Here is a 21,710-nt window from a genome sequence, read left to right as displayed (position 1 = left end):
TCTCCACTGCTGGAAAGATCCTCACCTGTGTTATACTCAACAGACTCCTTCATCTGTTTCAGAGCAGAACCTGCCTGAATCACAATGTGGCTTCCGACCAGATCGCAGCACCATTGACATGGTCTTCATGGTGAGGCAAATGCAGGAAAAATGCCTTGAGCAGAAACTGAGTCTCTACATTGTCTTCATAAATCTGACAAAGGCGTTCGACACAGTGAACAGGGACGCATTGTGGGTGATCCTTAGCAAGCTCAGTTGCCCAGCAAAATTTGTCAAACTGATCCAGCTCTTTCATGTTGACATGACAGGGGAAGCCCTATCTGGTGGAGAGACTTCTGATCGCTTCAACATCTCCAATGGCATGAAACAAGGCTGTGTCCTCGCTCCAGTACTATTCAACCTATGCTTCACCCAAGTATTACAACATGCTGTGATGGATCTAGACCTGGGCATCTACATCAAATACCGACTGGATGGCTCACTATTCGACCTTAGCCACCTGACTTCAAAAACAAAGACAACAGAGAGACTGATCCTGGAAGCTCTCTTCACAGATGACTGTGCTCTCATGGCCCACCAAGAAAATCATCTTCAAAACATTGTGGACACGTTTTCTATAGCAACAAAACTGTTTGGCCTGACTATCAGCCTCAGCAAAAGAGGTGCTGTTCCAACCCCCACCAGGGAGGCCAACTAACCAGCGCTGCATTACAATCGATGGCATGCAGCTTTCTAACGTCAACACTTTCAAGTACCTGGGCAGCACCATCGCCAACGACGGGTCCCTAGACCGTGAGATCAATGCCAGGATCCAAAAGGCCAGCCAGGCACTCGGGCGGCTGCGCTCCAAAGTCCTCCAACACAGAGGTGTAAGCACTGCGACGAAGCTCAAAGTGTATAACGCAGTGGTCCTCCGCTCGCTCCTGTACGGTTGTGAGACATGGACACTGTACCGGAAGCACATGAAACAGCTGGAGCAATTCCACCAACGCTCTCTCTGGTCAATCATGAGGATCCGATGGCAGGACAGCATCACCAACCAGGAAGTCCTCGACAGAGCCAACTCCACCAGCATCGAAGTCCTGGTCCTCCAAACCCAGCTACGATGGTCTGGACACGTCATCCGCATGGACCCACAGCGAATACCAAGACAGGTATTCTATGGCGAACTGTCAGCTGGACTCAGGAAACAAGGCGACCAAAGAAAAGATTCAAGGATTAGCTAAAGTCCAACTTGAAGTGGGCTGGCATGACACCAAAGCAACTAGAACTCGCTGCCTCTGACAGAAGCAGCTGGTGAACCCACATTAACCATGCCGCCGCCACCTTTGAAGATGAGCGACGTCGACGTCTTGCCACTGACACCAGTCCACAACCGCACCTCCCATAACAACTGGCGTCCCGTGCCCCGTGTGCCAGAAACTGTGCGCCTCAGCCTTTGGACTCCAAAGCCACATGAGGATACACCGTAGATGAAACTGCACAAAGACAATAGTCATTCTTGGTCACCGAGAGACTACCACCACTGCTACTACTACTATATAATTAATGGTTTGCATAACCCAAACCAAGAGGCAGTGACCAATTATTATCTTATTTTAATCAGTGTTTCCCTGATTTGTATGTTTAATTAGAGAAACCATACTTTAGGGTGACTGGGATGCAGTACTGTGGTGCACAAAGTTCTGTGGAGAACTGGGGACAAACAGTCCCCATTCTGCTGCTTCTTTTTAAAGGAAAATATTTTTTCAGTTAACACATAGAAACAATTTTTGACAACTGTTTTAGAATTCAAATTTTCTCTCTTCCTTCCTCTTTACCCTGTGGAAGTAGTCTGATATAGGTTATACCAGAGCTTTCATGCAGTACATATTTCCAAATTGCTCATATCAGGATAGAAGATACATATCACACATATGATATAAAAAACTAATGAAGGAAATAAAGTGGAAGATGACATATTTTAATCTATAATCAGATTCTGACAGTTCTTTCTTTGGCTGTGCATAGCACTTTTCATCATGAGTCTCTTTTGGATATCTTGGAAACTTGGTTTGCTGATAATAGTTTAGTCCTTCAGAGCTGATCATCATTAAATATTTCTGTTACTATATACATTGTTTTCCTGGTTCTGTTTACTTCACTTTGCATCAGTTCATATAAGTCTTTCAGGTTTTTCCTGAACTCATCCCTTTCATCATTTCTTATAGTGTAACCAAACATAATTACAACCATATATCACAATTTGTTCATTCATTTTCCCAAGTGATGGATAACTCCTCAGTTTCCAGTTCTTTGCCAGTACAAAAAGAGCTGCTAAAAATATTTTTGTACATGTATTTTTTCTCTGATCTCTTTGAGATACAGACCCAGTAGTGGTATTGTTGGATCAGAGGGTACATATAATTTTATGGTGTTCTCCAGAATGGTTGTATAAGTTCACAGTTCCACCAACAGTTTATTAGGTCCCCAATTTCCCCATATGCCCTCCAATATTTATCATTTTCCATTTTTGGTCATGTTAGCCAATTTAATAGGTGTGAAGAATTAGGGCTGTCTTAATTTGTATTTCTCTATTCAATAGTGATTTGGAGGGGGCATCTGGGTAGCTCAGTGGATTGAGAGCCAGGCCCAGAAATGGGAGGTCTTGGGTTCCAATCTGGCCTCAGACACTTGCCAGCTGTGTGACCCTGGGAAAGTCACTTGACCCCCATTGCCTAGCCCTTGCCACTCTTTTGCCTCACAACCAATACATAGTATTGATTCCAAGATGGAAGGTAAAGGTTTAAAAAAAAATAGTGATTTGGAGCATTTTGTCATTTAACTATAGCTTTAATTTCTTCTTCATATCCTTTGACTATTTATCAATTGGGAAATGCTTTGTATTCATATACACTTAATTCAGTTCCCTATATATTGAGAAATGAAGTTTTTGTCAGAAATACTTGCTATAATATTTTTTCCTCCAATTTTGTTGTTTCCTTTCCAATCTTTTTTACATTGGTTTTGCTGGTACAAACCTTTTTTAATTTAATGTGATCAAAATTATCCCATTAATTTTTTAAGGTTCTCTATTTCTTGTTTGGTAATAAATGCTTCCCTTATTCATAAGTCTGACAGGTAAACGTTCTATGTTCTCCTAATTTCCCACTCTGTTTCTTAGTGGCATTTCAAATCTCAATTTCCTGATTTGTAAAATCAGGATTTGGGGCTACACTATTTCCAAGGTCCTTTCTAGCTTGGATAATTTGTGAATTGATGATGCTATGATTCATTTTAGGCAGTGTTATATGAAGATGTAAGCTTAAAAATGCAGATTTATCCTTTTTGCACATTTAAAGATTTATATTGAGTTTTTACTGTGTTCGGAGAGAAATTTAATCTAACAGAGAATCCAATTCATGCATAAGTTTCAGTCGGACAGAACTGAACTTTTCAGAACCTCTTAACTGGGAGCTAAGAATGTTGGCTTCTCGTTTTGATTCTCACTGTGACATCTTAGATTCTATACAGGTGAAAGTGAGGTGAGGAAAGAACTAGATGATCCCCAAGGTTCTTTGCTGTCCTACCATTGTTGTCTGAGCCTAGAACTACACTGGTGTGGGGAAACTCCCAATTAAGGAGTTAGATTAGAAATTAGGAAGTCCCAAGTTCAAATTCAGCCTCAGATACTTATAAGCTATGTGATTCTAGGTAAGTCATTTATCCTCCCTCTGCCTCAGTTTCTGCAACTGATAATAGCACCTGCTTTCCAGAGTGATTGTGAAGATAAAAATGAAATAAAGTTTATAAAAGGCTTTATAAACCCTAGAGCATTTTATACACACATACACACACACATACACACTCACAAGTGTTACATAGTCCTATTACTAATACACGGAAGCAATTATTCTACTCATGATCTTAGAGAATTGTCTCGCAAGTCTCTTGAATCCCAGTTTAGAGGTTCTGAATAGCTCACTTAGCTCTGCCAGCCTGAACTTGCACATAAATTAGATTTTCTGCTATATTAAATTTCTCTTCAAATACAATGAAAACCAATGTAAATCTTTCCAAGTACAAAAGGAAGAAACCAGCATTTTTAGGCTTTGCATCTTTCCATATCACTACCTAAAATGCATCTTAGCATCATAGTTTAGGTGACTTGCCCAAGGTCACACATCTAGTATATCTCAGGGCCTGTACCTTAACCCAAAGTCTTCCTGACTCTCAGACCAACTCTTTATTACTTGAGCTGCCTCTCAGTGTTCTGTGTTTATATAAAATTAGGAAAGGGGCAGGGGAGAAGAGAAGCTCTTAAATAAGTGGTGAGATCATCAAAAATTGAGTAGGTTTCAATAAAGAATGGAGTAATCAGTAACTCTCCTTTCCTATTGCTTTTTTTTAAAATAAATAAATAATATATATAATAATAAATATAATAAATAATAATAAATAAAATAAAATAAATAAATAAAAGGTCTCTTCCACCTACTAGATTCTGTGACTCTTCTTTTTTTAACCTTTTCTGGTTTCTGCAGAATAGATTCATGAATGAGTCACCCTGTAGATTTCCTTTTGCATTTGTCCGAAGTGCTCAGATGACATTGCAGTGGGAAGTGGGGACAGCTAGGACATCCAAGGGATTTCAAAATTGATGGCCAGGCAGATCCATTTGAACCCACCAATGACTAGATCTCATGTAGGGTCTTTACCTGGTGGCCAGGAAAGGGAGGATAGTGCCTTTAGTCAGTGAGCTGCCTGTAGTTCCTGGTGATATCTCAAAGCAGCTAGCCAAGGTGAGGGAATAGGGGAGGATATTTGGTGCAGATCTATTGCAGAACCTTTTTCTTCTCCAAAGCATTTAAAAATAAACGTCAATATTCAATGACTTGAAAGTTCCCTTTAAAGTCACTTTATTCTGTTTCATGTGAAAAATATAATAGATACAAATACTAGGAGTTAAATTGTGAAAGAAAGCTTTGGCTTATTTGGACTGGCAATTAACTTGTTAAATCCAAATCAAGTCTGGCAGAGCTTGTCTAGATATTTATAGCATCTTGTGTTTGAACTTGGGAGGTAGAGAGTAGAAGGGAAACGGCAGAAGGTTTTAATTGACATTCTCCTTCCCTCTTTTAACATACACTCTGCTCCTTCCCTTCCCTGCAGCCCCCATTAAATGGTATTCTGTGAGTTGATCTTGCAGTGTGTAGCATATAGCCTTTGGGATTTGATGTGTGGTTTTCACTAAGCCCTTGAGGTAGAGCAAATTGATCTGACTGGCTCCAAGGCAGTGCTTTCTTATTATAGATGAAGTTGTTAAGATAATATCTTAGTCAAAATGAGTAGGTATATAATGAAACTTCAGAGATTATCTTAGTCCTGCACCCTAATTTTATAGGTAATAAACCTAAGGTTCAGAGAGAGTGAATGACTCAAAGACACACAGTTGTAGGAATGGAATTCAGACTATGTGCATTTTCCATAGACTTTGCATTAAGGGAAATTTTGAATTCCAAATTCGCTTTCTTCCTCTCACACTACTCCCTCCTGGAGAAGGCAATTTGATAGAGAATATACATGTAAAAGCATGCAAAATATTTCTATATTAGCCACCTTTTGAAGGAAAACACAATTAAAAGGGGAAAAAAAAAGCCCCTGGGATAAAAGGATGCTTCAATCTGTATCTGTAGTTTTCTCTTTGGAGGTAGATAGCATTTTCCATCATGGGTCCTTTGAATTGTCTTGGCTCCCTTTCATTATTAGAGTAGTTAAGTCGTTCACAGTTGGTCCTCCTTATAGTATTGCTGTTAATATGTACAGTATTTTCCTGGTTCTGCTGACTTCTCTTTGCATGAATTCATATAATTCTTCTGAGGTTTTTCTGAAACCATTCTCATCATTTCTTTATAGCACAATGATATTCCACTGCAATCACCATACTTTTTGTTCAGCCAATTGATAGGTATCCTCTTAATTTCTAATTCTTTGCCACCATAAAAAGAACTGCCATAGAAATTTTCATACAGATAGATCCTTTTCTCTTTTCTTTTAATCTTGAAAAGTACTATTTCCTGATGACTAGCTCTATAGGTTTGGTTCCATACCTTCTTTCTTACATTGCCCAAGGTACACATGCAAATACAAAGAAATGGCAAAAGGAACAAAACCCCATATTTTTTAGTAATATTGTTTACTGCCATGGGTCATCCTGAAAATAATTCTTCCCCAGGGTTATACAGAGAGAATTTAGTTTTTCACATAATCCTTTTTTTCAAAGCTGGATTTTCTCGAGTTCTTGACTTGACAGCCAGAAAAAGAAAAGGATTGCCAAGTTGGAGATAGGCCTAAGTTTCTTGAAAAAGCTATATAGTATTCTTAAATTGCAGCATCCTAGAGCTCTAATAGCCCTTCAATTGACTTATAACAAAAGGGAAACATGAGACAGAGAGGAGAGTGGAAATAGTTGGGTAGAGGTAGGAAAGAGGAGCTTCCACAAACTTCCAGTCTTCAACTGGCAAATATGAAGCCAGGGAGGAGGTTGTCCTGAGAATAACTTATCCTACCTTTTTGTCATCTCCCTGACTGTTTGCATTTAAGAACCTTGCCTTCTCTACTGCTAGCTTTTCCTGGCACTTCCCTCAGTATATAGAGCCCATCAACTTCCTGCCACCCCAGTAGTTTGCTCATCCTGGCATGTTCTTCCACAAGGCCTGCCCCCCTTTTACTATTAGTAAATTCCCACTGGAGCTTCCATTTTATGAAAAAGCCCACAATAGTCTATTTTCATTCTTTTCCCAGATTTGTTCTTGACTTTCCGGACTTCAGATACTCTCTCCTCATCTCCCCTCCATCTTTTAAGTTTTCCTTTGGGTGATCTGTACCCCCATTAGAATGTAAACTCCCTAGAGGCAGGGATTAGCTTTCTTTTTGCTTGCATTTATATCCCTAGTATTTAGTACTATAATTGGCACATAGCAATTGCTTAATAAATGGCTTCTTTTTTTTCTTTCCTTCTTTCTGCTCCCAAACCTAATTGAACCAAACAAAACAGTAATAAAAAAAAAAAACTACCTCTTCAGACTAGGAAGGGGAGATGATATCCAATGGGTACTCAGGTCCTGAAAGGATTAAATCACTCAAGGCTCCTAGCCCTTAAAAAAAATTAAAATAGGATAGTCTCATAACTGAGTTATAATTTGAATTTTTATTTTTATTTATTTTTGTGTTTCCATTTGAATTAGTTTATTTAGTCAATTTAGAACATTATTCCTTGGTTACAATAATCACATTATTTCCCTCCCTCCCCTCCACCCACCTTTCCCGCAGTCAACTTGCAATTCCATTGGATATAATTTGAATTTTTAAAACTTTAACAAATGATTTCTTTTTTTTTTTTTAACTCTTACCTTCTGTCTTGGAATCAATACTGTGCATTGGTTCCAAGGTAGGAGAGTGATAAGGGTTAGGCAATGGGGGTTAAGTGACTTGCCCAGGGTCATACAGGTGGGAAGTGTCTGAGGCCAGATTTGAACCTAGAACCAGCTGCCCCCACAGTGGTAGTTTTAAATCCCACCATCCCTCTGATTGGCCCTGTTCCCAGCTGGTTACCATTGCTGGTTACCATTGCTGGTAGCCGGGATGGATGGTCCTATGGAAACTCCTGTGTGTGGTGTTCAGGGTGACATTAGATCACTGGTGTCATGACTCATTTGGAAACAGCCATGGCTGGCAAGGGCCAGTTTCACAGAGATGAGGTAACATGATTCTTCTGACCTGAACAAAGTCAGTTTCCAGTTTCTATGGACTGGCTTCAAAGAAACTATAGCAAGGATATGCTCACCCGCAAATGACTTTAAAAACAACCACCAAGAAGAGGAACGAGAGCTGAGCCATGGTATAAGATTTTGTACAGTGACATTAGCTGGAATCTGGCCTGGCTGAGCTCAGAAATAGCTGCGGCACTGTTCCGGGACCTTCCAAATTGTTGTTAAAAAATGTCACCACCTCTGATCTCTGGGCATTGATTTTTGTACACTGCAGAAAAACAGCTTTTTTTTTTAATTGAGTTTTATTATAGCTTCTGAGCTAAAGGAAAGGAACCCCTGATAGGGATTTTAAGATTTAGAAGGGGAAGTGTTTGAAAAGAACCAGGCGGGGAGATACCTGGGAAAGCTTCTCTCTGTGATTTCTCTACGAATATAATTTTTAAAAATTGTCAGTTATTCCCATCTTTCTCATAAAGCTAATATTACTAGACTGTCCATTCTTAAAGGGATCCTGTGTTATAATTTTTTTTCATATTATGACATGAAGCAACTTTCTCAGGGTTACATTGCAAGTGTCAAAGCTAAGATTAAAATCCAGATCTATTTTTCTCCAGCACTTTTTCATTATTCAGTCACAGATATTTATTGATCACTGTGCTAAGTACTGGAAACACAAGGAAAGGAATAGGCAGAAGGCAGTCCTTGCCCTCAAGGAGCTAAGAAGGAGACAACATTCAAACAATTACAATAGTAGACAAACAAACTATATGCAGGATACATTAGAGATGATCACTAGAGAGGAAAGGCTTTGGAATTGAAGAGGGTTGTTAAAGGGCATCTAGGTGGCACAATAGATAAGATCTTGGAGCCAGGGAGAATTCATCTTCTTGAGTTCAAATCTAGCCTCAGATGCTTACCAGCTGTGTGACCCTGGGCAAGTCACTTAATCTCAGTTTCCTCATCTGTAAAATGAGAGAAATGACAAACCACTCCAGAGATACTGATCTTTGCCAATAAAACTCCAAATGGGGTCACAAAAAGTTGGGATATGACCAAACAACAGTGAATGAAAGGTTTCCTGCAGAAGGTGGAATTGTAGCCAGGATTTGAAGGAACCCAGAGAAATCTGGGGTAGGAATGGAGAAGGAGATAAATATAGGTATCATGGGACATCCAGTGAAAATGCCTTACAGTGGGAGATGGAGTTTCTTGTATAAGAAACAGCAAAGAGGTCGATGTCACTGGATTGCAGAGTATATACCATATTTCCTTTATTTTAAGACAAAATAAAGTGCAATGAACAGTATTTTCTTTTTTTTTCCTATTTCTTTTTAAAAAAACCCTCATATTCTTTCTTAGAGTCAATACTGTGTATTGGTTCCAAGGCAGAAGAGTGATTAGGATTAGGCAATTAAGGTTAAGTGACTTGTCCAGGGCCACACAGCTAGGAAGAGGTCAGATTTGAACCTTCCATCTCAAGGCTTGGTTCTCAATCCACTGGGTCACCTAGCTGCCTCCAACAGTATTTTTAACATAGGAGTACAGAATTAGCTATTTCAAATTTATAACATAACCCTTTTAAATTTATCTTGTTGCCAAAGACTTTGCTGCAAATATTTGTTGATTATGAGAGCAAAGCAAACACCTTTCATTTCATTTTACTTATTGGAGTTCTTTTAAGCTAAAGCTAGATGATCTTTTGTTGGGTATGCTCTAGAAATAAGTTTTGTTTAGCTGTGTGACCCTGGGCAAGTCACTTGACCCCCATTGCCTAGCCCTTACCACTCTTCTGCCTTAGAGCCAATACACAGTATTGACTCCAAGACGGAAGGTAAGGGTTTTAAATTAAAAAAATAATAATAATAAGTTTTGTTTAGCTGTGAGGTCTAGGTAGCACCTGAAAACTCTTCCATCTCAGTGAGGGTCCTGTCTTACCAAGAGTTGCCCCAAACAAAGCAGCATAAAGAGAATTTAGTTTTGAAGTTGTTGCCCAATAAAGTAAAAAATAGTGAAAACTTATCTGATGTGAAACTTTGTAATTAAATGGAACTGAGGCATAATTGGGGGGTCATTTAGGTGTTAAAGGGAAGAATTTTAGAAAGGCATACATTTGAACTGAACTGATGGACTCCAAATATGAAAATGATTCCTGGAAAAATAGCCAGCTTGAGATTGCTTTCTTTTGGGGGAAGACTTAAGTTCAAATCCTGCCTTAGAGGATAACTAGTTCTTTGTCCCTGGTCAAGTCCACTTAACTTCTTCTTTTCTCAGTTTCCTCCACTATAAAATGGGAATAATAATAGCATTTACCTTCCAGTCTCATGAAGATCAAATGAGATAATATTGGAAAACCACTTAGCACAAACCCTCTGCTAATGGGCACTTAGTAAATGCTTATTTCCTTCTTAAGCCCCTCTAAAAGGTAACACATTTACTATGAACATCTGGATCACAAACATCTTAGTCCTAGGTTAGGTTCAGCAGTCCTTGAACTTACCTGTGCTCTCATTACTTTCTAGGATACTGGAGTTGGAAAGTCAAGCATTGTTTGCCGATTTGTACAGGATCACTTTGACCACAACATCAGCCCTACAATTGGGTAAGTATTCCAGGATATTATCCTCTATTACATTTTTCCTTTGCTAGAACCAGAAGTAGAAGGATCTTGATGACTCATTCATTTCCTTGATTTAAGATTCTCCCAGTTCTTAGTGCCCCCATGCTATCATTCCTTCAAATCATTGTGCATTTATTTTATAAATACCCTGTATTTACTTACCTGAAAACATTTCCCTTCTAGAAGAATGGAAGCTTTTTGAGGATAGAAACTGTCTTATTTTGTAATTGTAATCTTCAGGCACATGCCAGGCACATGGGTTCTTAATAAATAAAATAAACTAGCTTGTTTCTTCTCAACTGGCCCTCAGTCATAATGAGTTGAATTAATTGAGTTAAAAAAGCAATTTTAAAGTGCATCTATTACTGTGCCAAACGCTGTGCTGAATTCTGGGAATATAAATGCAAGCAAGGAAGCCAGTTCCTTCCCTTAAGGAATTTAAATTCTAATAAAGAAAGATGATACATAAAGGGGTACAAGTGGCTAGGAAAGTCACGGAGGTGGGGGGTGGGGGTGGGGTTGGTTATTGGTCTCATAGAACAACTGATTAACACATCCTTTCCAGGAATACTAGTATTGATTTCATTATTCTTGTTAGAGTTCGAAGAAATGTGAGGGAAGGATATGTGGGAAGAAGAGGATCCATACAAGTGGCATGATGATAGATAGGAAATAGGGGCAGTTAGTGACTTAGTAGATAGAGAGCCAGACTTGGATATGGAGATATTGGGTTCAAATTCAACTTTTAGTCACTTCCAAGCTAGGTGACCCTGGGCAAGTCACTTAACCTCAATTGTCTAGCCCTTACCACTCTTTTGCCTTGAAACCAATACTTAGAATCCATTCTAAGACAAAAAGTAAGGGTTAAAAAAAAAGTTGTATAGCACAGTAGGACTGGATCTGGGCTAGATATAATGAATGCTCACCAATCAGAAGCCTTGGGTCTTGGGGTGGTAACTTGAGTTTTGGATTGCAGGTAAAGGTTGGAATGCAAGAAAGTGGAACCTTTAAAATGACTTGAAAGATAATGAACCAAATGAGAATCAATTGCTTCTTTAGGGTTCCTGAAAGAGATTTAGTAAAAAATACTTTAGCCCTTAAATATTTTCACTGCCACAAATATCTTTTTGTCTAGTCTGCATCCCCCACGTTCTACTTTTAAGTTGATTTCCTTATTTACAAGTGAATGACTACATATAGCACATCCTTGTTTTTTTTCCAGGCAGAATTTTATAGTCATTAAAAAATAATAACAAAAAAAACCCAACCTAGCTCCTTAACAGGTCCTGTACTAAGAGCAAACATAGGCAAAGTTATCCATGCATGCTTCACATTTCTTTGGATATCCTGTGGAACAGACTGACTCAACCATTTCCTCTCCCTTTTCTGGATTAATCCTATGCCAGGAATTCTTCTCTCCTTATAGTTGGGTGTGCTCATATACGGAAGGGTGGTGATAAACTTATTTTAACTCCCAAGATACTGTTCGTTGAATTCAGGATGATCTTACTTTCTTCTCTTTTCTTCTCAGTACATTTTTAGGCAAGCAAAGCAGGTGATTTTGTGAACACTGTAAAAATTAAATTAGTTTCTCTACTAAAAGTATTATATTTTTAGAGGTTTATTAAAGATTAGTAGAAATCAAGGATAAAAAAAATACAAAATAAGAAAGCAAGTGGCTAGGGCACATCGCCCATTCACAGCCACTTACATCTTGCCTGCGTGTGATTAGAAGCGGAAGTAGAGAGCCAAGTAGGTGGTACAGTCAGTTTAAATAAATTTTGTTCTCTGCCCAGGTGGGGATCTCAGGTGAGATTATAGGGCATTCTGGGAAGTGCCAAGGACTTCTAGGGATTGAAATCTGGGGTTCAAATCTCCATTTTTACATTCCCCCTTTGATTGTTATTGGGAAAAGTTTCCCCAAAAAGGATCATGAAAACATAATCAACTTAAAAATTACAATAATTTGAGGATAAGAGGAAAAAACCCCCCAAAACCAATAATTTAACACACACACATACAACATACATATAATATATCATCATATATCACATAACATATATACATATTATATATATATATATATATATACAACATATAGATATGTACACAAAATAAAGAGGAAAATTGCATATAGCAATGGATTGTACATAGTAAGTGCTTACTAAATATTGAATTCATTTGTCTAAAAATTTCCTCCCCAATTTGTATAAGGTTAACTTTTTTCCACATTGTTGTCTAATTGATAGTCATATAATTATGTAGTTTATTGCTTTGAGGGCTGATGTAGTGCTTTTATAATTGTTTAGCTTTGGGAAGAGACAATAAAAACTTGGTTATTATCATGATTTTAAAATTGCTTTGTTTTTTATATTCTTCCTCCCTTCATTTTCTCACTTCCTTTCTCCCCCCCCCCCCCCCCCATTCTTGTCATATTTAGATTGCTCTTATATGGGCACAAAAGCCATTTTCGGGTTTCATGGCTGGTAATCAAGACTTTCAAGACCCTTGAGATAGAATTCTTTTTTTCCCCCCAATATCTCCTTATGTGCATCTCACTGCCCCTCTCCTCTTCTATGTTTTCTGGAGATGTTCAAGTCATCTGAGGGATTATACAGCATGAACTTAAACTTGTAATTTGGCTGTCTTTTAAAAGTCTTTTTTTCAACTGTCGTCTCTTTGTTTGTTGCTGTCACAATTTCTAATCAATTGGCTGCTGTCTGTGACAATTTAAGAGCTGCTCCTGACTACACTTACTCCTGGATTCTTTTTCTGCTTGTATTTACCTGATCATCTCACCCCAATATGTCCTTATTGGTTTCTTTTGCTTAGTCTGTCTACAGTCCTATTGTATTCTCTCTTTTCTGAAATCTGGGTGAATCTGAGATTTCTCTAAATATATATTATTTCAAAACTTCTTTTAGCCAATGCAGGAAAATTCTCATTATAGGAAACCCTATCTTCTATATTCTTTTTTACGGAATGTCTGATTTCATTGCTATGAAGAATTCCTAGTATAGAATTGTCTCTAACTGATATAGTTCAACAACTCCTCTATGTCTTCTAATCTTTTAGAGTTGCTTGGAAGGGGGCTGAGAGGGTCTCTGAGAGATTAAATGTCTAATTCCAAAGTCAGGTGACTCAAAAGGCAAGCCTTAACTCCATATTTTCCTGTTTCCAGGATTGGCCCTTCTCCCTCCTTATTAAGTCATACCACTTCTCAACCTTAAGTTATATTAATTGTTTTTCAGAAGGAATGTGGGACTTTGGAAATATTTATAATACTGTTTTAAAGAGTACTATTGGATTCCTTCCCCTATCAAAAATGCCAGTAATTAGCTAGATTAAATTTTCCTACTCAACTTTTGCTAATGGCCATGGGCATTGCTGTTGACTTTTGATCTGTTTTCAGGTGGATTTACTTTCCTAGGAGAAAGTCCTAATTCAAGCTCAAGTCCCTCCGTTCCTCCTTCCTTCATTCGTTCCTTCCTTCATCTTCCCCTTTCCTCCCTCCTTCCTTTTCTATTTTGTAATGTAATGTGCATGAATTTTTAGTGAATTAGAACAAATTTTCGTGGAAAACAATGTGAATATCCTAGCTTCTAAATTGCATTTAGAATCTTGTTCACACTACTTAATAAAGTCTAGTATAATTACTTTGTTTTGTAAGACAGAAAAAAATAACTGAAAGCTGTTATGCTGAAAAAATTTCTAACTTCTAAATTTTGTTTGCTTTATTTTACTAACAAATTTCTACATAAGTTTTCCGAAGTTATATGATCCATATTGTCCCCCTCCCCACTGCTGGAGCTAACAAGCAGTTCAGTCTGGGTTATATGTGTATTATCAAGCAAAACATATTTCTATGTTAGTCATCTTTATAAGTGAATAATCTTCTAAAAGCAAAACCCCAAATCATATATCAAAATACACAAGTGATAAGCCATATGCTTTCATCTTCATTCCTACTCCAAGAGTTCTTTCTCTGGAGATGGATAGCATTCTTTTTGCATAAATCCCTCAGAATTGTTCTGGATCATTGTATTGCTGTTAGTAGCAATGTCAATCACATTTGATCTATTCACAATACTACTGTGTACATTTTCCTGTTTTTGCTTATTTCACTTTATATCAGTTTCTGTAAGTCAGTTTTGTTTGCTTTAGCAGAGTAATTAAAAGTACCCCCAATTATATTAGTTTTATGGTATTCAAGAGATAATGTGCCAGTTTTCAGATTCTTCCTTTTTCTCTGGGGCACCCATTACTTTGATATTTTAACATAGGAAGGCAAGAAGAGATAAAACTCAATTTTGCTGTTTCTACCAACTCTGACAGAAAGAGGTTGAAATGAAAGCTTAGCAAAAATTCCTGACCAATTTTAGACTTCTGACCAATATTAGACTTTCTAAACTAATTTTAATAGAAATTTCCTCCATTTTGCTTGCCTTTCATTATCCTCTCAACAGAGAATCTGCCCCAAGACATTCTGTTTCCTTTTTGACATCAAATAGGATAGTTTTTTCAAGGGGAAAGAGTTTATATAGTACCTACTATATAGTGAAAGGTTTATATAGTACCTACTATGTTCCAGGTATTTATGGTAAAGCACTTCACAAATATCTCATCTAATCTTTACAACCACTCTGGGAAGTCCCTGTTAGTTTCTCCGTTTTATGTTTGAGGAAATTAAGTTAAATGATTTGCCCAGGGTCATACAGTTAGTGTCTGAGATCAGATTTGAACTTGGGGAGATGAGTCTTCCAGACTTCATTCCCTGGAGCACTATCCATTGTGACATCTAGCTGTCCATAACTTATACAGCAAAGCATGACTTTTCTCAGCCACAGTTTCCTCATCTGGAAAAAGGAGATAATAATACTGCCAACCTCACAGGTTGTGTAAGAATCACATGCAATGATATATGTAAAATATTTTACAAACTTTAAAGTGATTTATTTAAATGTTGACTATTATTATTAAGATGAGTAAAAGCATTTTATAAGCCATAACAATAACAGCTATTGTTTATATATAGTAGTTTGTGCCTCCAAAAGACGTCTGGACTTTCCATTTATGGAATGGAACAAATCTAAGTGGAAATTTAATTCATGAACTTTATATCACTAGTACTGACCAGTGACAATTACACAAACCAGCTTTAAAGGCAGTGGTATCTATTCTTTCTCATGTCCAGAGAAAGAAATGATAAATAGAAACAACAATAAGCAAAACATAGTTTTTATATGTATATATACACATATTTTTATTAAATGATGCCTTCACTAGTGCAGGGAGAAGAGGAAGAGCAGAAGATACCTAGGAACTTTAATGTAACAAAAAAACAAACAAATACATTTAATTAGAAAACAAACAAACCATAGCAGATGTGAAGGTGACATAAATGCCTACCACAGTGCCCTATTCATGATAAATACTCAATAAATAACTGGTGAATCAAATTAGAAGGTAGTCTAAATCTGGGAGGTTCATAGAACTATAAATGTAAAAATAGCTTGTGTATGTATGTGTATATGTTGGGGGCAAAGGAAAATGTCAATCTGTTTCTTTATTGGTGAAGAAAAGAGGCATTATAAATATGTCTTATCTTCTATCTCAGGATGTATATGTGACTAATTAATATACATCAATTTACATAACCATTTATAAGCGTTCCTTTGCTTTAGACTCTAAGACTGGTTACCTTTCCACTTATAGCACACTGTTAATTTTGAGAACTGATATAGAAAATCATCTCATTTATGAAAATTCTTGATATCCTTCCAGTCTTACTCCTCAAGAAGCCTTTTTTCCAAGAAGCTTTCTTATTTGCTCTGCCTGATCCAAAGTATTTTATGCTTTGTACAGTAGAGTTCAAGTGGTATTTACTTTATATTTCCTTCAGTGCCCAAAGGGAACTTTACACATAAATACTCAACAAATATTTCCCCAAAAGAATTTGATGAACAACTCACTACAGACAAAAAAGAGTCCCTCCCTAAAGATAAGCGAGAGGGACACTTAAACCTGATTGCTTAGTCCTTGCCACTCTTCTGTCTTAGAATGGATGCTAGGAGAGAGAGTAAGGGCTTTTTTAAAGTGATAGAGAGATCATAACAATAGCAGCAAAATAAAAGGCTCCAAAGTTTGCAAAATATTTTACATGTATCATCAAAAACCCATTTTGTAGGCATTAAAGATATTATTATCCACATTTTACAAATAAAGCTTCAGAGGTGTAAAGAAAGCCCTTGTCCATTGTCACTCAACTTATCAATGTCAGAAGCAAGAATTAATCGAGGTCTCTGCTGACTACTAGAATGTAAGCTTCTTGAGGGCAGGGAACTGTTTTCACTTTATCTTTGTATCCCCACCATGCCGGTATTAACACAAAGTCTCCTATGCAGCAATCAAGAAACGCAGTGGTTGATTATTCAGGACCCTTTCCATTTCATTACAATCACATGCTTCTTTTGACAATCTAAACAAAGGTCAACCTGAGTTGCTAAATCATCAAAAGCAGAGCAATTCAGGAAGAAATGTTTCTAAGATCCCTAGAAGAGCTTTTTATACTATTGATCTCAAAGTACAAGTGATAAAAGAGTCATTATACCATGCTTATTATCATACAATCTGGTATCTATTATCCAGGCTCTCATTCTTCTCCTTGACTTTCTATCATTTCATGAATCATTTGTGCCCAAGCTTGTTTCTGAGGCTTGTGGAAAGTTTTGGGGTTAATATGATCTCTCAAATAACAGCAGGACTATTTAAGCAGTATTTCCTTATTGGGGAACTTGTCTATCTAATTTGTTCTTATGAGCCAGTGATTAGCTTAGAATGTCAGTGAAAATTTTCCAGGCAAATGAAGAGTATTTATAATTGGTTGAAAAGGAGCCTAGAACTATAGACCTGGCAAATGAATTCAGTCCAAAGCAATTAAATAAGGAAATCTAAATTTGCATGGGGCAGAGTGAAGGAAGCAGCTAGGTAATGCTGGGACTAGAGTCAGAAGATATGAATTCAAATATGTTCTCAGACACTTACTGTGTGACCCTGAGCAAGTTGCTTAACCTTGCTGTGCCTCAGTTTCTTCAAATGTTAAATGGGAGTAAACATAGGACCAACTTCCCAGAGAAAGATCAAATGAGATATTTGTAGAAAGTCTCAAAAAAAAAATCTTTTAAGAAAGTGCTTAACATAAATATCTGAGAGTAATAGGTGCTATATAAAAGTAGGTGCCATATAAACATTTCTCCCCTTCAACTCCCCCCCCCCAAAGAAAGCATCCTACTTAATGGCCAAAAGCTCTGTGACTCTGGATAACCCTGTTTGCCTCAGTTACTCATCTAGAAAATGAGCTAGTGAAGGAAATAACAAAAGTGTCCAGGTGCTACTGAATATTAGTCTTTTTTGCATTAGTAAAAGTTATTATGATTATCTTCTTTCTAATCTTCTTACTGCTTCCTTTCAACTTCTTAGACTTTTCATTTCATTCTATTCCTCAGTATTTCTGAATGCATGACTTCCTAATTTTCAAATTATAGCCCAATGGTCAAAATTTTAAGTCTTTTAAAGAAAGCTTTGTTTCTTCATTATTACTCCTGGCCCATATTTTTGTTTTGTTATCCAATCCCAGTATCATAAAAGAAAGAGAATCTCAAAGCATAAGGCAAATTGACATCAGCTGATATAGGAAACTGACCAACCTAAGGACCAGCAAGTCTTGTTCCATCACTATAAGGGGTTAATGCCACCTCTTCAACTGTGATTAAAAGTAAAAAAATCTTGGCTATGCTAATGAAGCAGATTGCTTTGACATTTTGCATCTATGTGTGTATGTGTACGGATCTTTCTCAGTTGTAACAAGGAAGTCCTGTCACTTGACTGCCAGATTTTGGCTTCTGCAGAAAATGGAATCCTGACAGGCTCTAACACAATGCTAAATCCCCAGTCCTACCCACTCCACCACTCACCCACTCCTTTCACCACTTTGGGATGTACTTCAAAGAGGAGATAGAAGCCTGAGAATATTTAAGATAAAACCCAAGCCATGCTCCAAATGACCCTTAGTTTATAGCTCTTACTACAAATGTTGTCCTAACCTTTGTGTGTCAGAGGTGTTCATATGATAGGAAGGATCCTGGTACACTCTGACAAAGTTTGTACTTTTCTGGCTCATTCTTCCCTCTGTCTGCTTTACATCCCAGCCAGCCTATTTGATTAAATTTAATTAAATAAACATATGTTAAGCACCTGCTATTTGTCAGACTACTAAGTGTTAGGTGTACCAAAAGAGGCAAAAAGGCAGTCCTTGCCCCAATGGAGCTTACAATCGAAAAGGACAGACAACATGGAAATAAATATCTGCAAAGCAAGTGATAGAATAAATAGATAGAAAATGATTAAAAGAGGGAACACACTTGAATTAAGTCTACTGGTTCCATAAGACTACCTGTTCCATAAATCCTATGTGCTTTTTTTTAATTAAACATTTGTGCTGGCTACTGAGAGTCTCTAGAGAATGTCTTTCTTAAAGGCTCAACTCAGGCACTACCTCATCCTTGATGTCTTCTCTGATTTTCCCATGTGAAAATCTTCTCTTCTTCCTCAAAATTTCCTAGAGCCTTTTTTAGTGGAATCTCAAGGATATTCCATATATGCCACCACACTGTCTGTGAAGAGAAATGGTTTTATTACCTCTTTGCCCATTCTGATTTAATTTCTTTCTTCTCTTATTGCTATTGTTAGCATTTCTAATGCAATGTTAAATAATATTGGTGACAATGGGTATCCTTTTTCACTCTTGATTATACATAATATATATTATAAGGCTTGTAACATCCCCATTACAGATTATGTTTGCTTACGATTTTAGGTTATGTGCTTTTTTTTTTTTAAGCCTTACCTTGTGTCTTAGAATCAATACTGTGTATTGTTTCCAAGAAGAGTGGTAAGGGCTAGGCAATGGGGGTTCAGTGACTTGCCCAGGGTCACCCAGCTAGGAAGTGTCTGAGATCAAATTTGAACCTAGGACCTGCTTTCAAGTGTTTTTAATAGGAATGATTGTTGTATTTTGTCAAAAGTTTTTTTTCTGCAACTTTTAATACAATCACATGATTTTTGTTACTTTCGTTGTTGATATAAATGATATTGGTAGTTTTTATAGTCATTTTAAATATTTGTATCCTTAGGACTTTATCTATAGTATGCATTTCACTGATGTTTATTGAATTGATTGAGTTGAAATGATTGTCAATAAGCACCTCACAAGAAGTCTACTCATTAGTCATAGGTTTATGGGACTAAACCTATGTTTAGAATCAAGTGCTATTTGATCTGAGAAACAAAGATGCTGAATTTAGGATCATAAAATTTTATTGCTGAATAAACTGAAGTCCAGAAAGGTGTGCTAAAGATCACACAACGAATTAATTATAAGGCTAGAACCCAGACCTCCTGGCTCTTCATATGGACGCTTCTCTACTCAAAGCTTATGTTTACTAAGCATTTTAAGGTTCAAAAAGAGCATTCCTGACACCAGCCCCGTCAGTCACTGTGTACAGATGCCATTATTCCCATTAGGAAATCCAAGATCAATGGGATTGTGACTTCCTCCTGGTGATCCAAGTAATCCAGTATCAAAACAGAGATTTTGAACTAGATCTCTGGTTCCAGATCTAGAATTCTTTCCTGAACAGCCAAGGCCCTCTTTGTTCTTATCTTCCTATTCTTAGTGGATCATTTCCAGCATAGGCAGGACTCCAACATTTTCTCTTCCCAAAATGCCACTTGGAGAGTACTTGGCTTGGCGAACGATTGGATGCATCCCAAATGGTCCCTCTAGTTGAGGCAAGAAACGATGCTGTGGGGTTTCAATCACTCCCACATGGTTGACCCAGAGAGATTTGGGAAGGGCCAGAGTGGAAGGGACAATTAGAGGAAGGGGGCAAACCATGGATTTTGCCAAGCCCCTGAGCACATGGGTAGTACCAACAAGGGCAGGGAAGAGAGCGCTCTAGTGATGGAATGTAGACAATGTCAGATTCATTACAACTCTTCTTCTTCTTTTTTTTTTTTAAACCCTTACCTTCCACCTTGGAATTGATACTGTGTATTGGCTCCAAGGCAGAAAAGTGGTGAGAGCTAGGCAATGGGGGTCAAGTGACTTGCCCAGGGTCACACAGTGGGGAAGTGTCTGAGGCCAGATTTGAACCTAGGACCTCCCATCTCTAGGCCTGGCACTCAATCCACTGAGCTACCCAGCTGCCCCCTCATTACAACTCTTGCTGTTGATCACGTATCCAGTAAGAAGTATCAGGGGCACACTGTCTTCCTAACCACTAAGCTTCCTTTTGTCGAAAGGCCAGAGATGGGCAGAATGGAAACATCATTTGACATCAAAAACTGGATTCTGAGAGACCCCAAAAAAAGGGAATAACAGTAGAAGATCTCTGAATAACTTTATGTAGTAACTTTGCTATCCTGGACCTTCTGGAGAAGACATCACAATCCATCCACTGGTATCTGCAGGAGAGAAAATGCTCAAAGATAGAGGGAAGCAGGGCAATGAGGTGGCACACAGTCGACAGAGGGCCAAGCCTGGAGTCAGGAGGACCTGGGTTCAAATCTGACCTCAGACATTTCTTAGCTGTGTGACCCTGGGCAAGTCACTGAGTCCTAATTTCTTAGCCCTGGCCCTTATGGCTTAGAATTGTTATTAAGACAGAAAGTAAGAGTTAAAAAAAAGAAGAAGGAAACAGCAATGGGATTCAGCAGCCAGAGCTGGGATGTGCTGGAGTCAGCTCTCCCCAGCTTGATAAAATTTCAGTGTCAGCATTTTTACCTTAGAAATAGGAAAACATTACAAATAAAGAATTTGTTTATTGTTTTGTTGATTGTCTAGACTTCAAAAAGCAATGGAGAAAATGTTAATCGTGCAGATTAGACCTCAAAGTATGTTGTTTGCATATCTGGTTGTTAAACATTTACCAACATACCTCTGACCAAAGGCCAAGCAATACATGTAGGAGAAAGAGGAGGACCCAAACCATCTGCTGGGGAACTGAAGGAGAGAAATGCTGAGTTGATGAACAAAAGAAATATAAATCCCATCTGTAAATGACAGAAATATAAAGAACCACTAAGGGGATTCAGCTCAGGCTCCTAAAAGGCTCAGGAAGAGGGAGGTCTTGAGGAATGACATAGGCCTCTCATTAAGCATTCTCCACGAGCAGGCAGCATTATTAATAATATTTACATTAGTCAGTCAATAGATATTAATTCTTTAATATCTTATTATTTAATAATATAAATATCAAACTAATAAATAATAAAAAATAAAA

At 37.7% G+C, this 21,710-nt stretch overlaps 1 protein-coding gene across 3 annotated transcripts in view; it reads left to right on the top strand.

Moving 5' to 3' along the window:
* RAB31 (RAB31, member RAS oncogene family) overlaps positions 1–21,710 on the top strand; it is a 261,556-nt gene that overhangs the window by 159,158 nt on the left and 80,688 nt on the right. For all 3 annotated transcript variants that reach the window (XM_007487716.3, XM_007487713.3, XM_056823652.1), the window contains one exon: positions 10,271–10,350. In XM_007487716.3, coding sequence (XP_007487778.1) covers positions 10,271–10,350 — 80 coding nt within the window. The remainder of the gene's footprint in view (positions 1–10,270; positions 10,351–21,710) is intronic.

The sequence above is a fragment of the Monodelphis domestica genome, chromosome 3, assembly GCF_027887165.1.
Source record: "Monodelphis domestica isolate mMonDom1 chromosome 3, mMonDom1.pri, whole genome shotgun sequence".
In the NCBI taxonomy this organism is placed as follows: Eukaryota; Metazoa; Chordata; class Mammalia; order Didelphimorphia; family Didelphidae; genus Monodelphis; species Monodelphis domestica.
The sequence above is the reverse complement of the archived record's forward strand: the minus strand, read 5'-3'. Positions and strand labels throughout refer to the sequence as shown.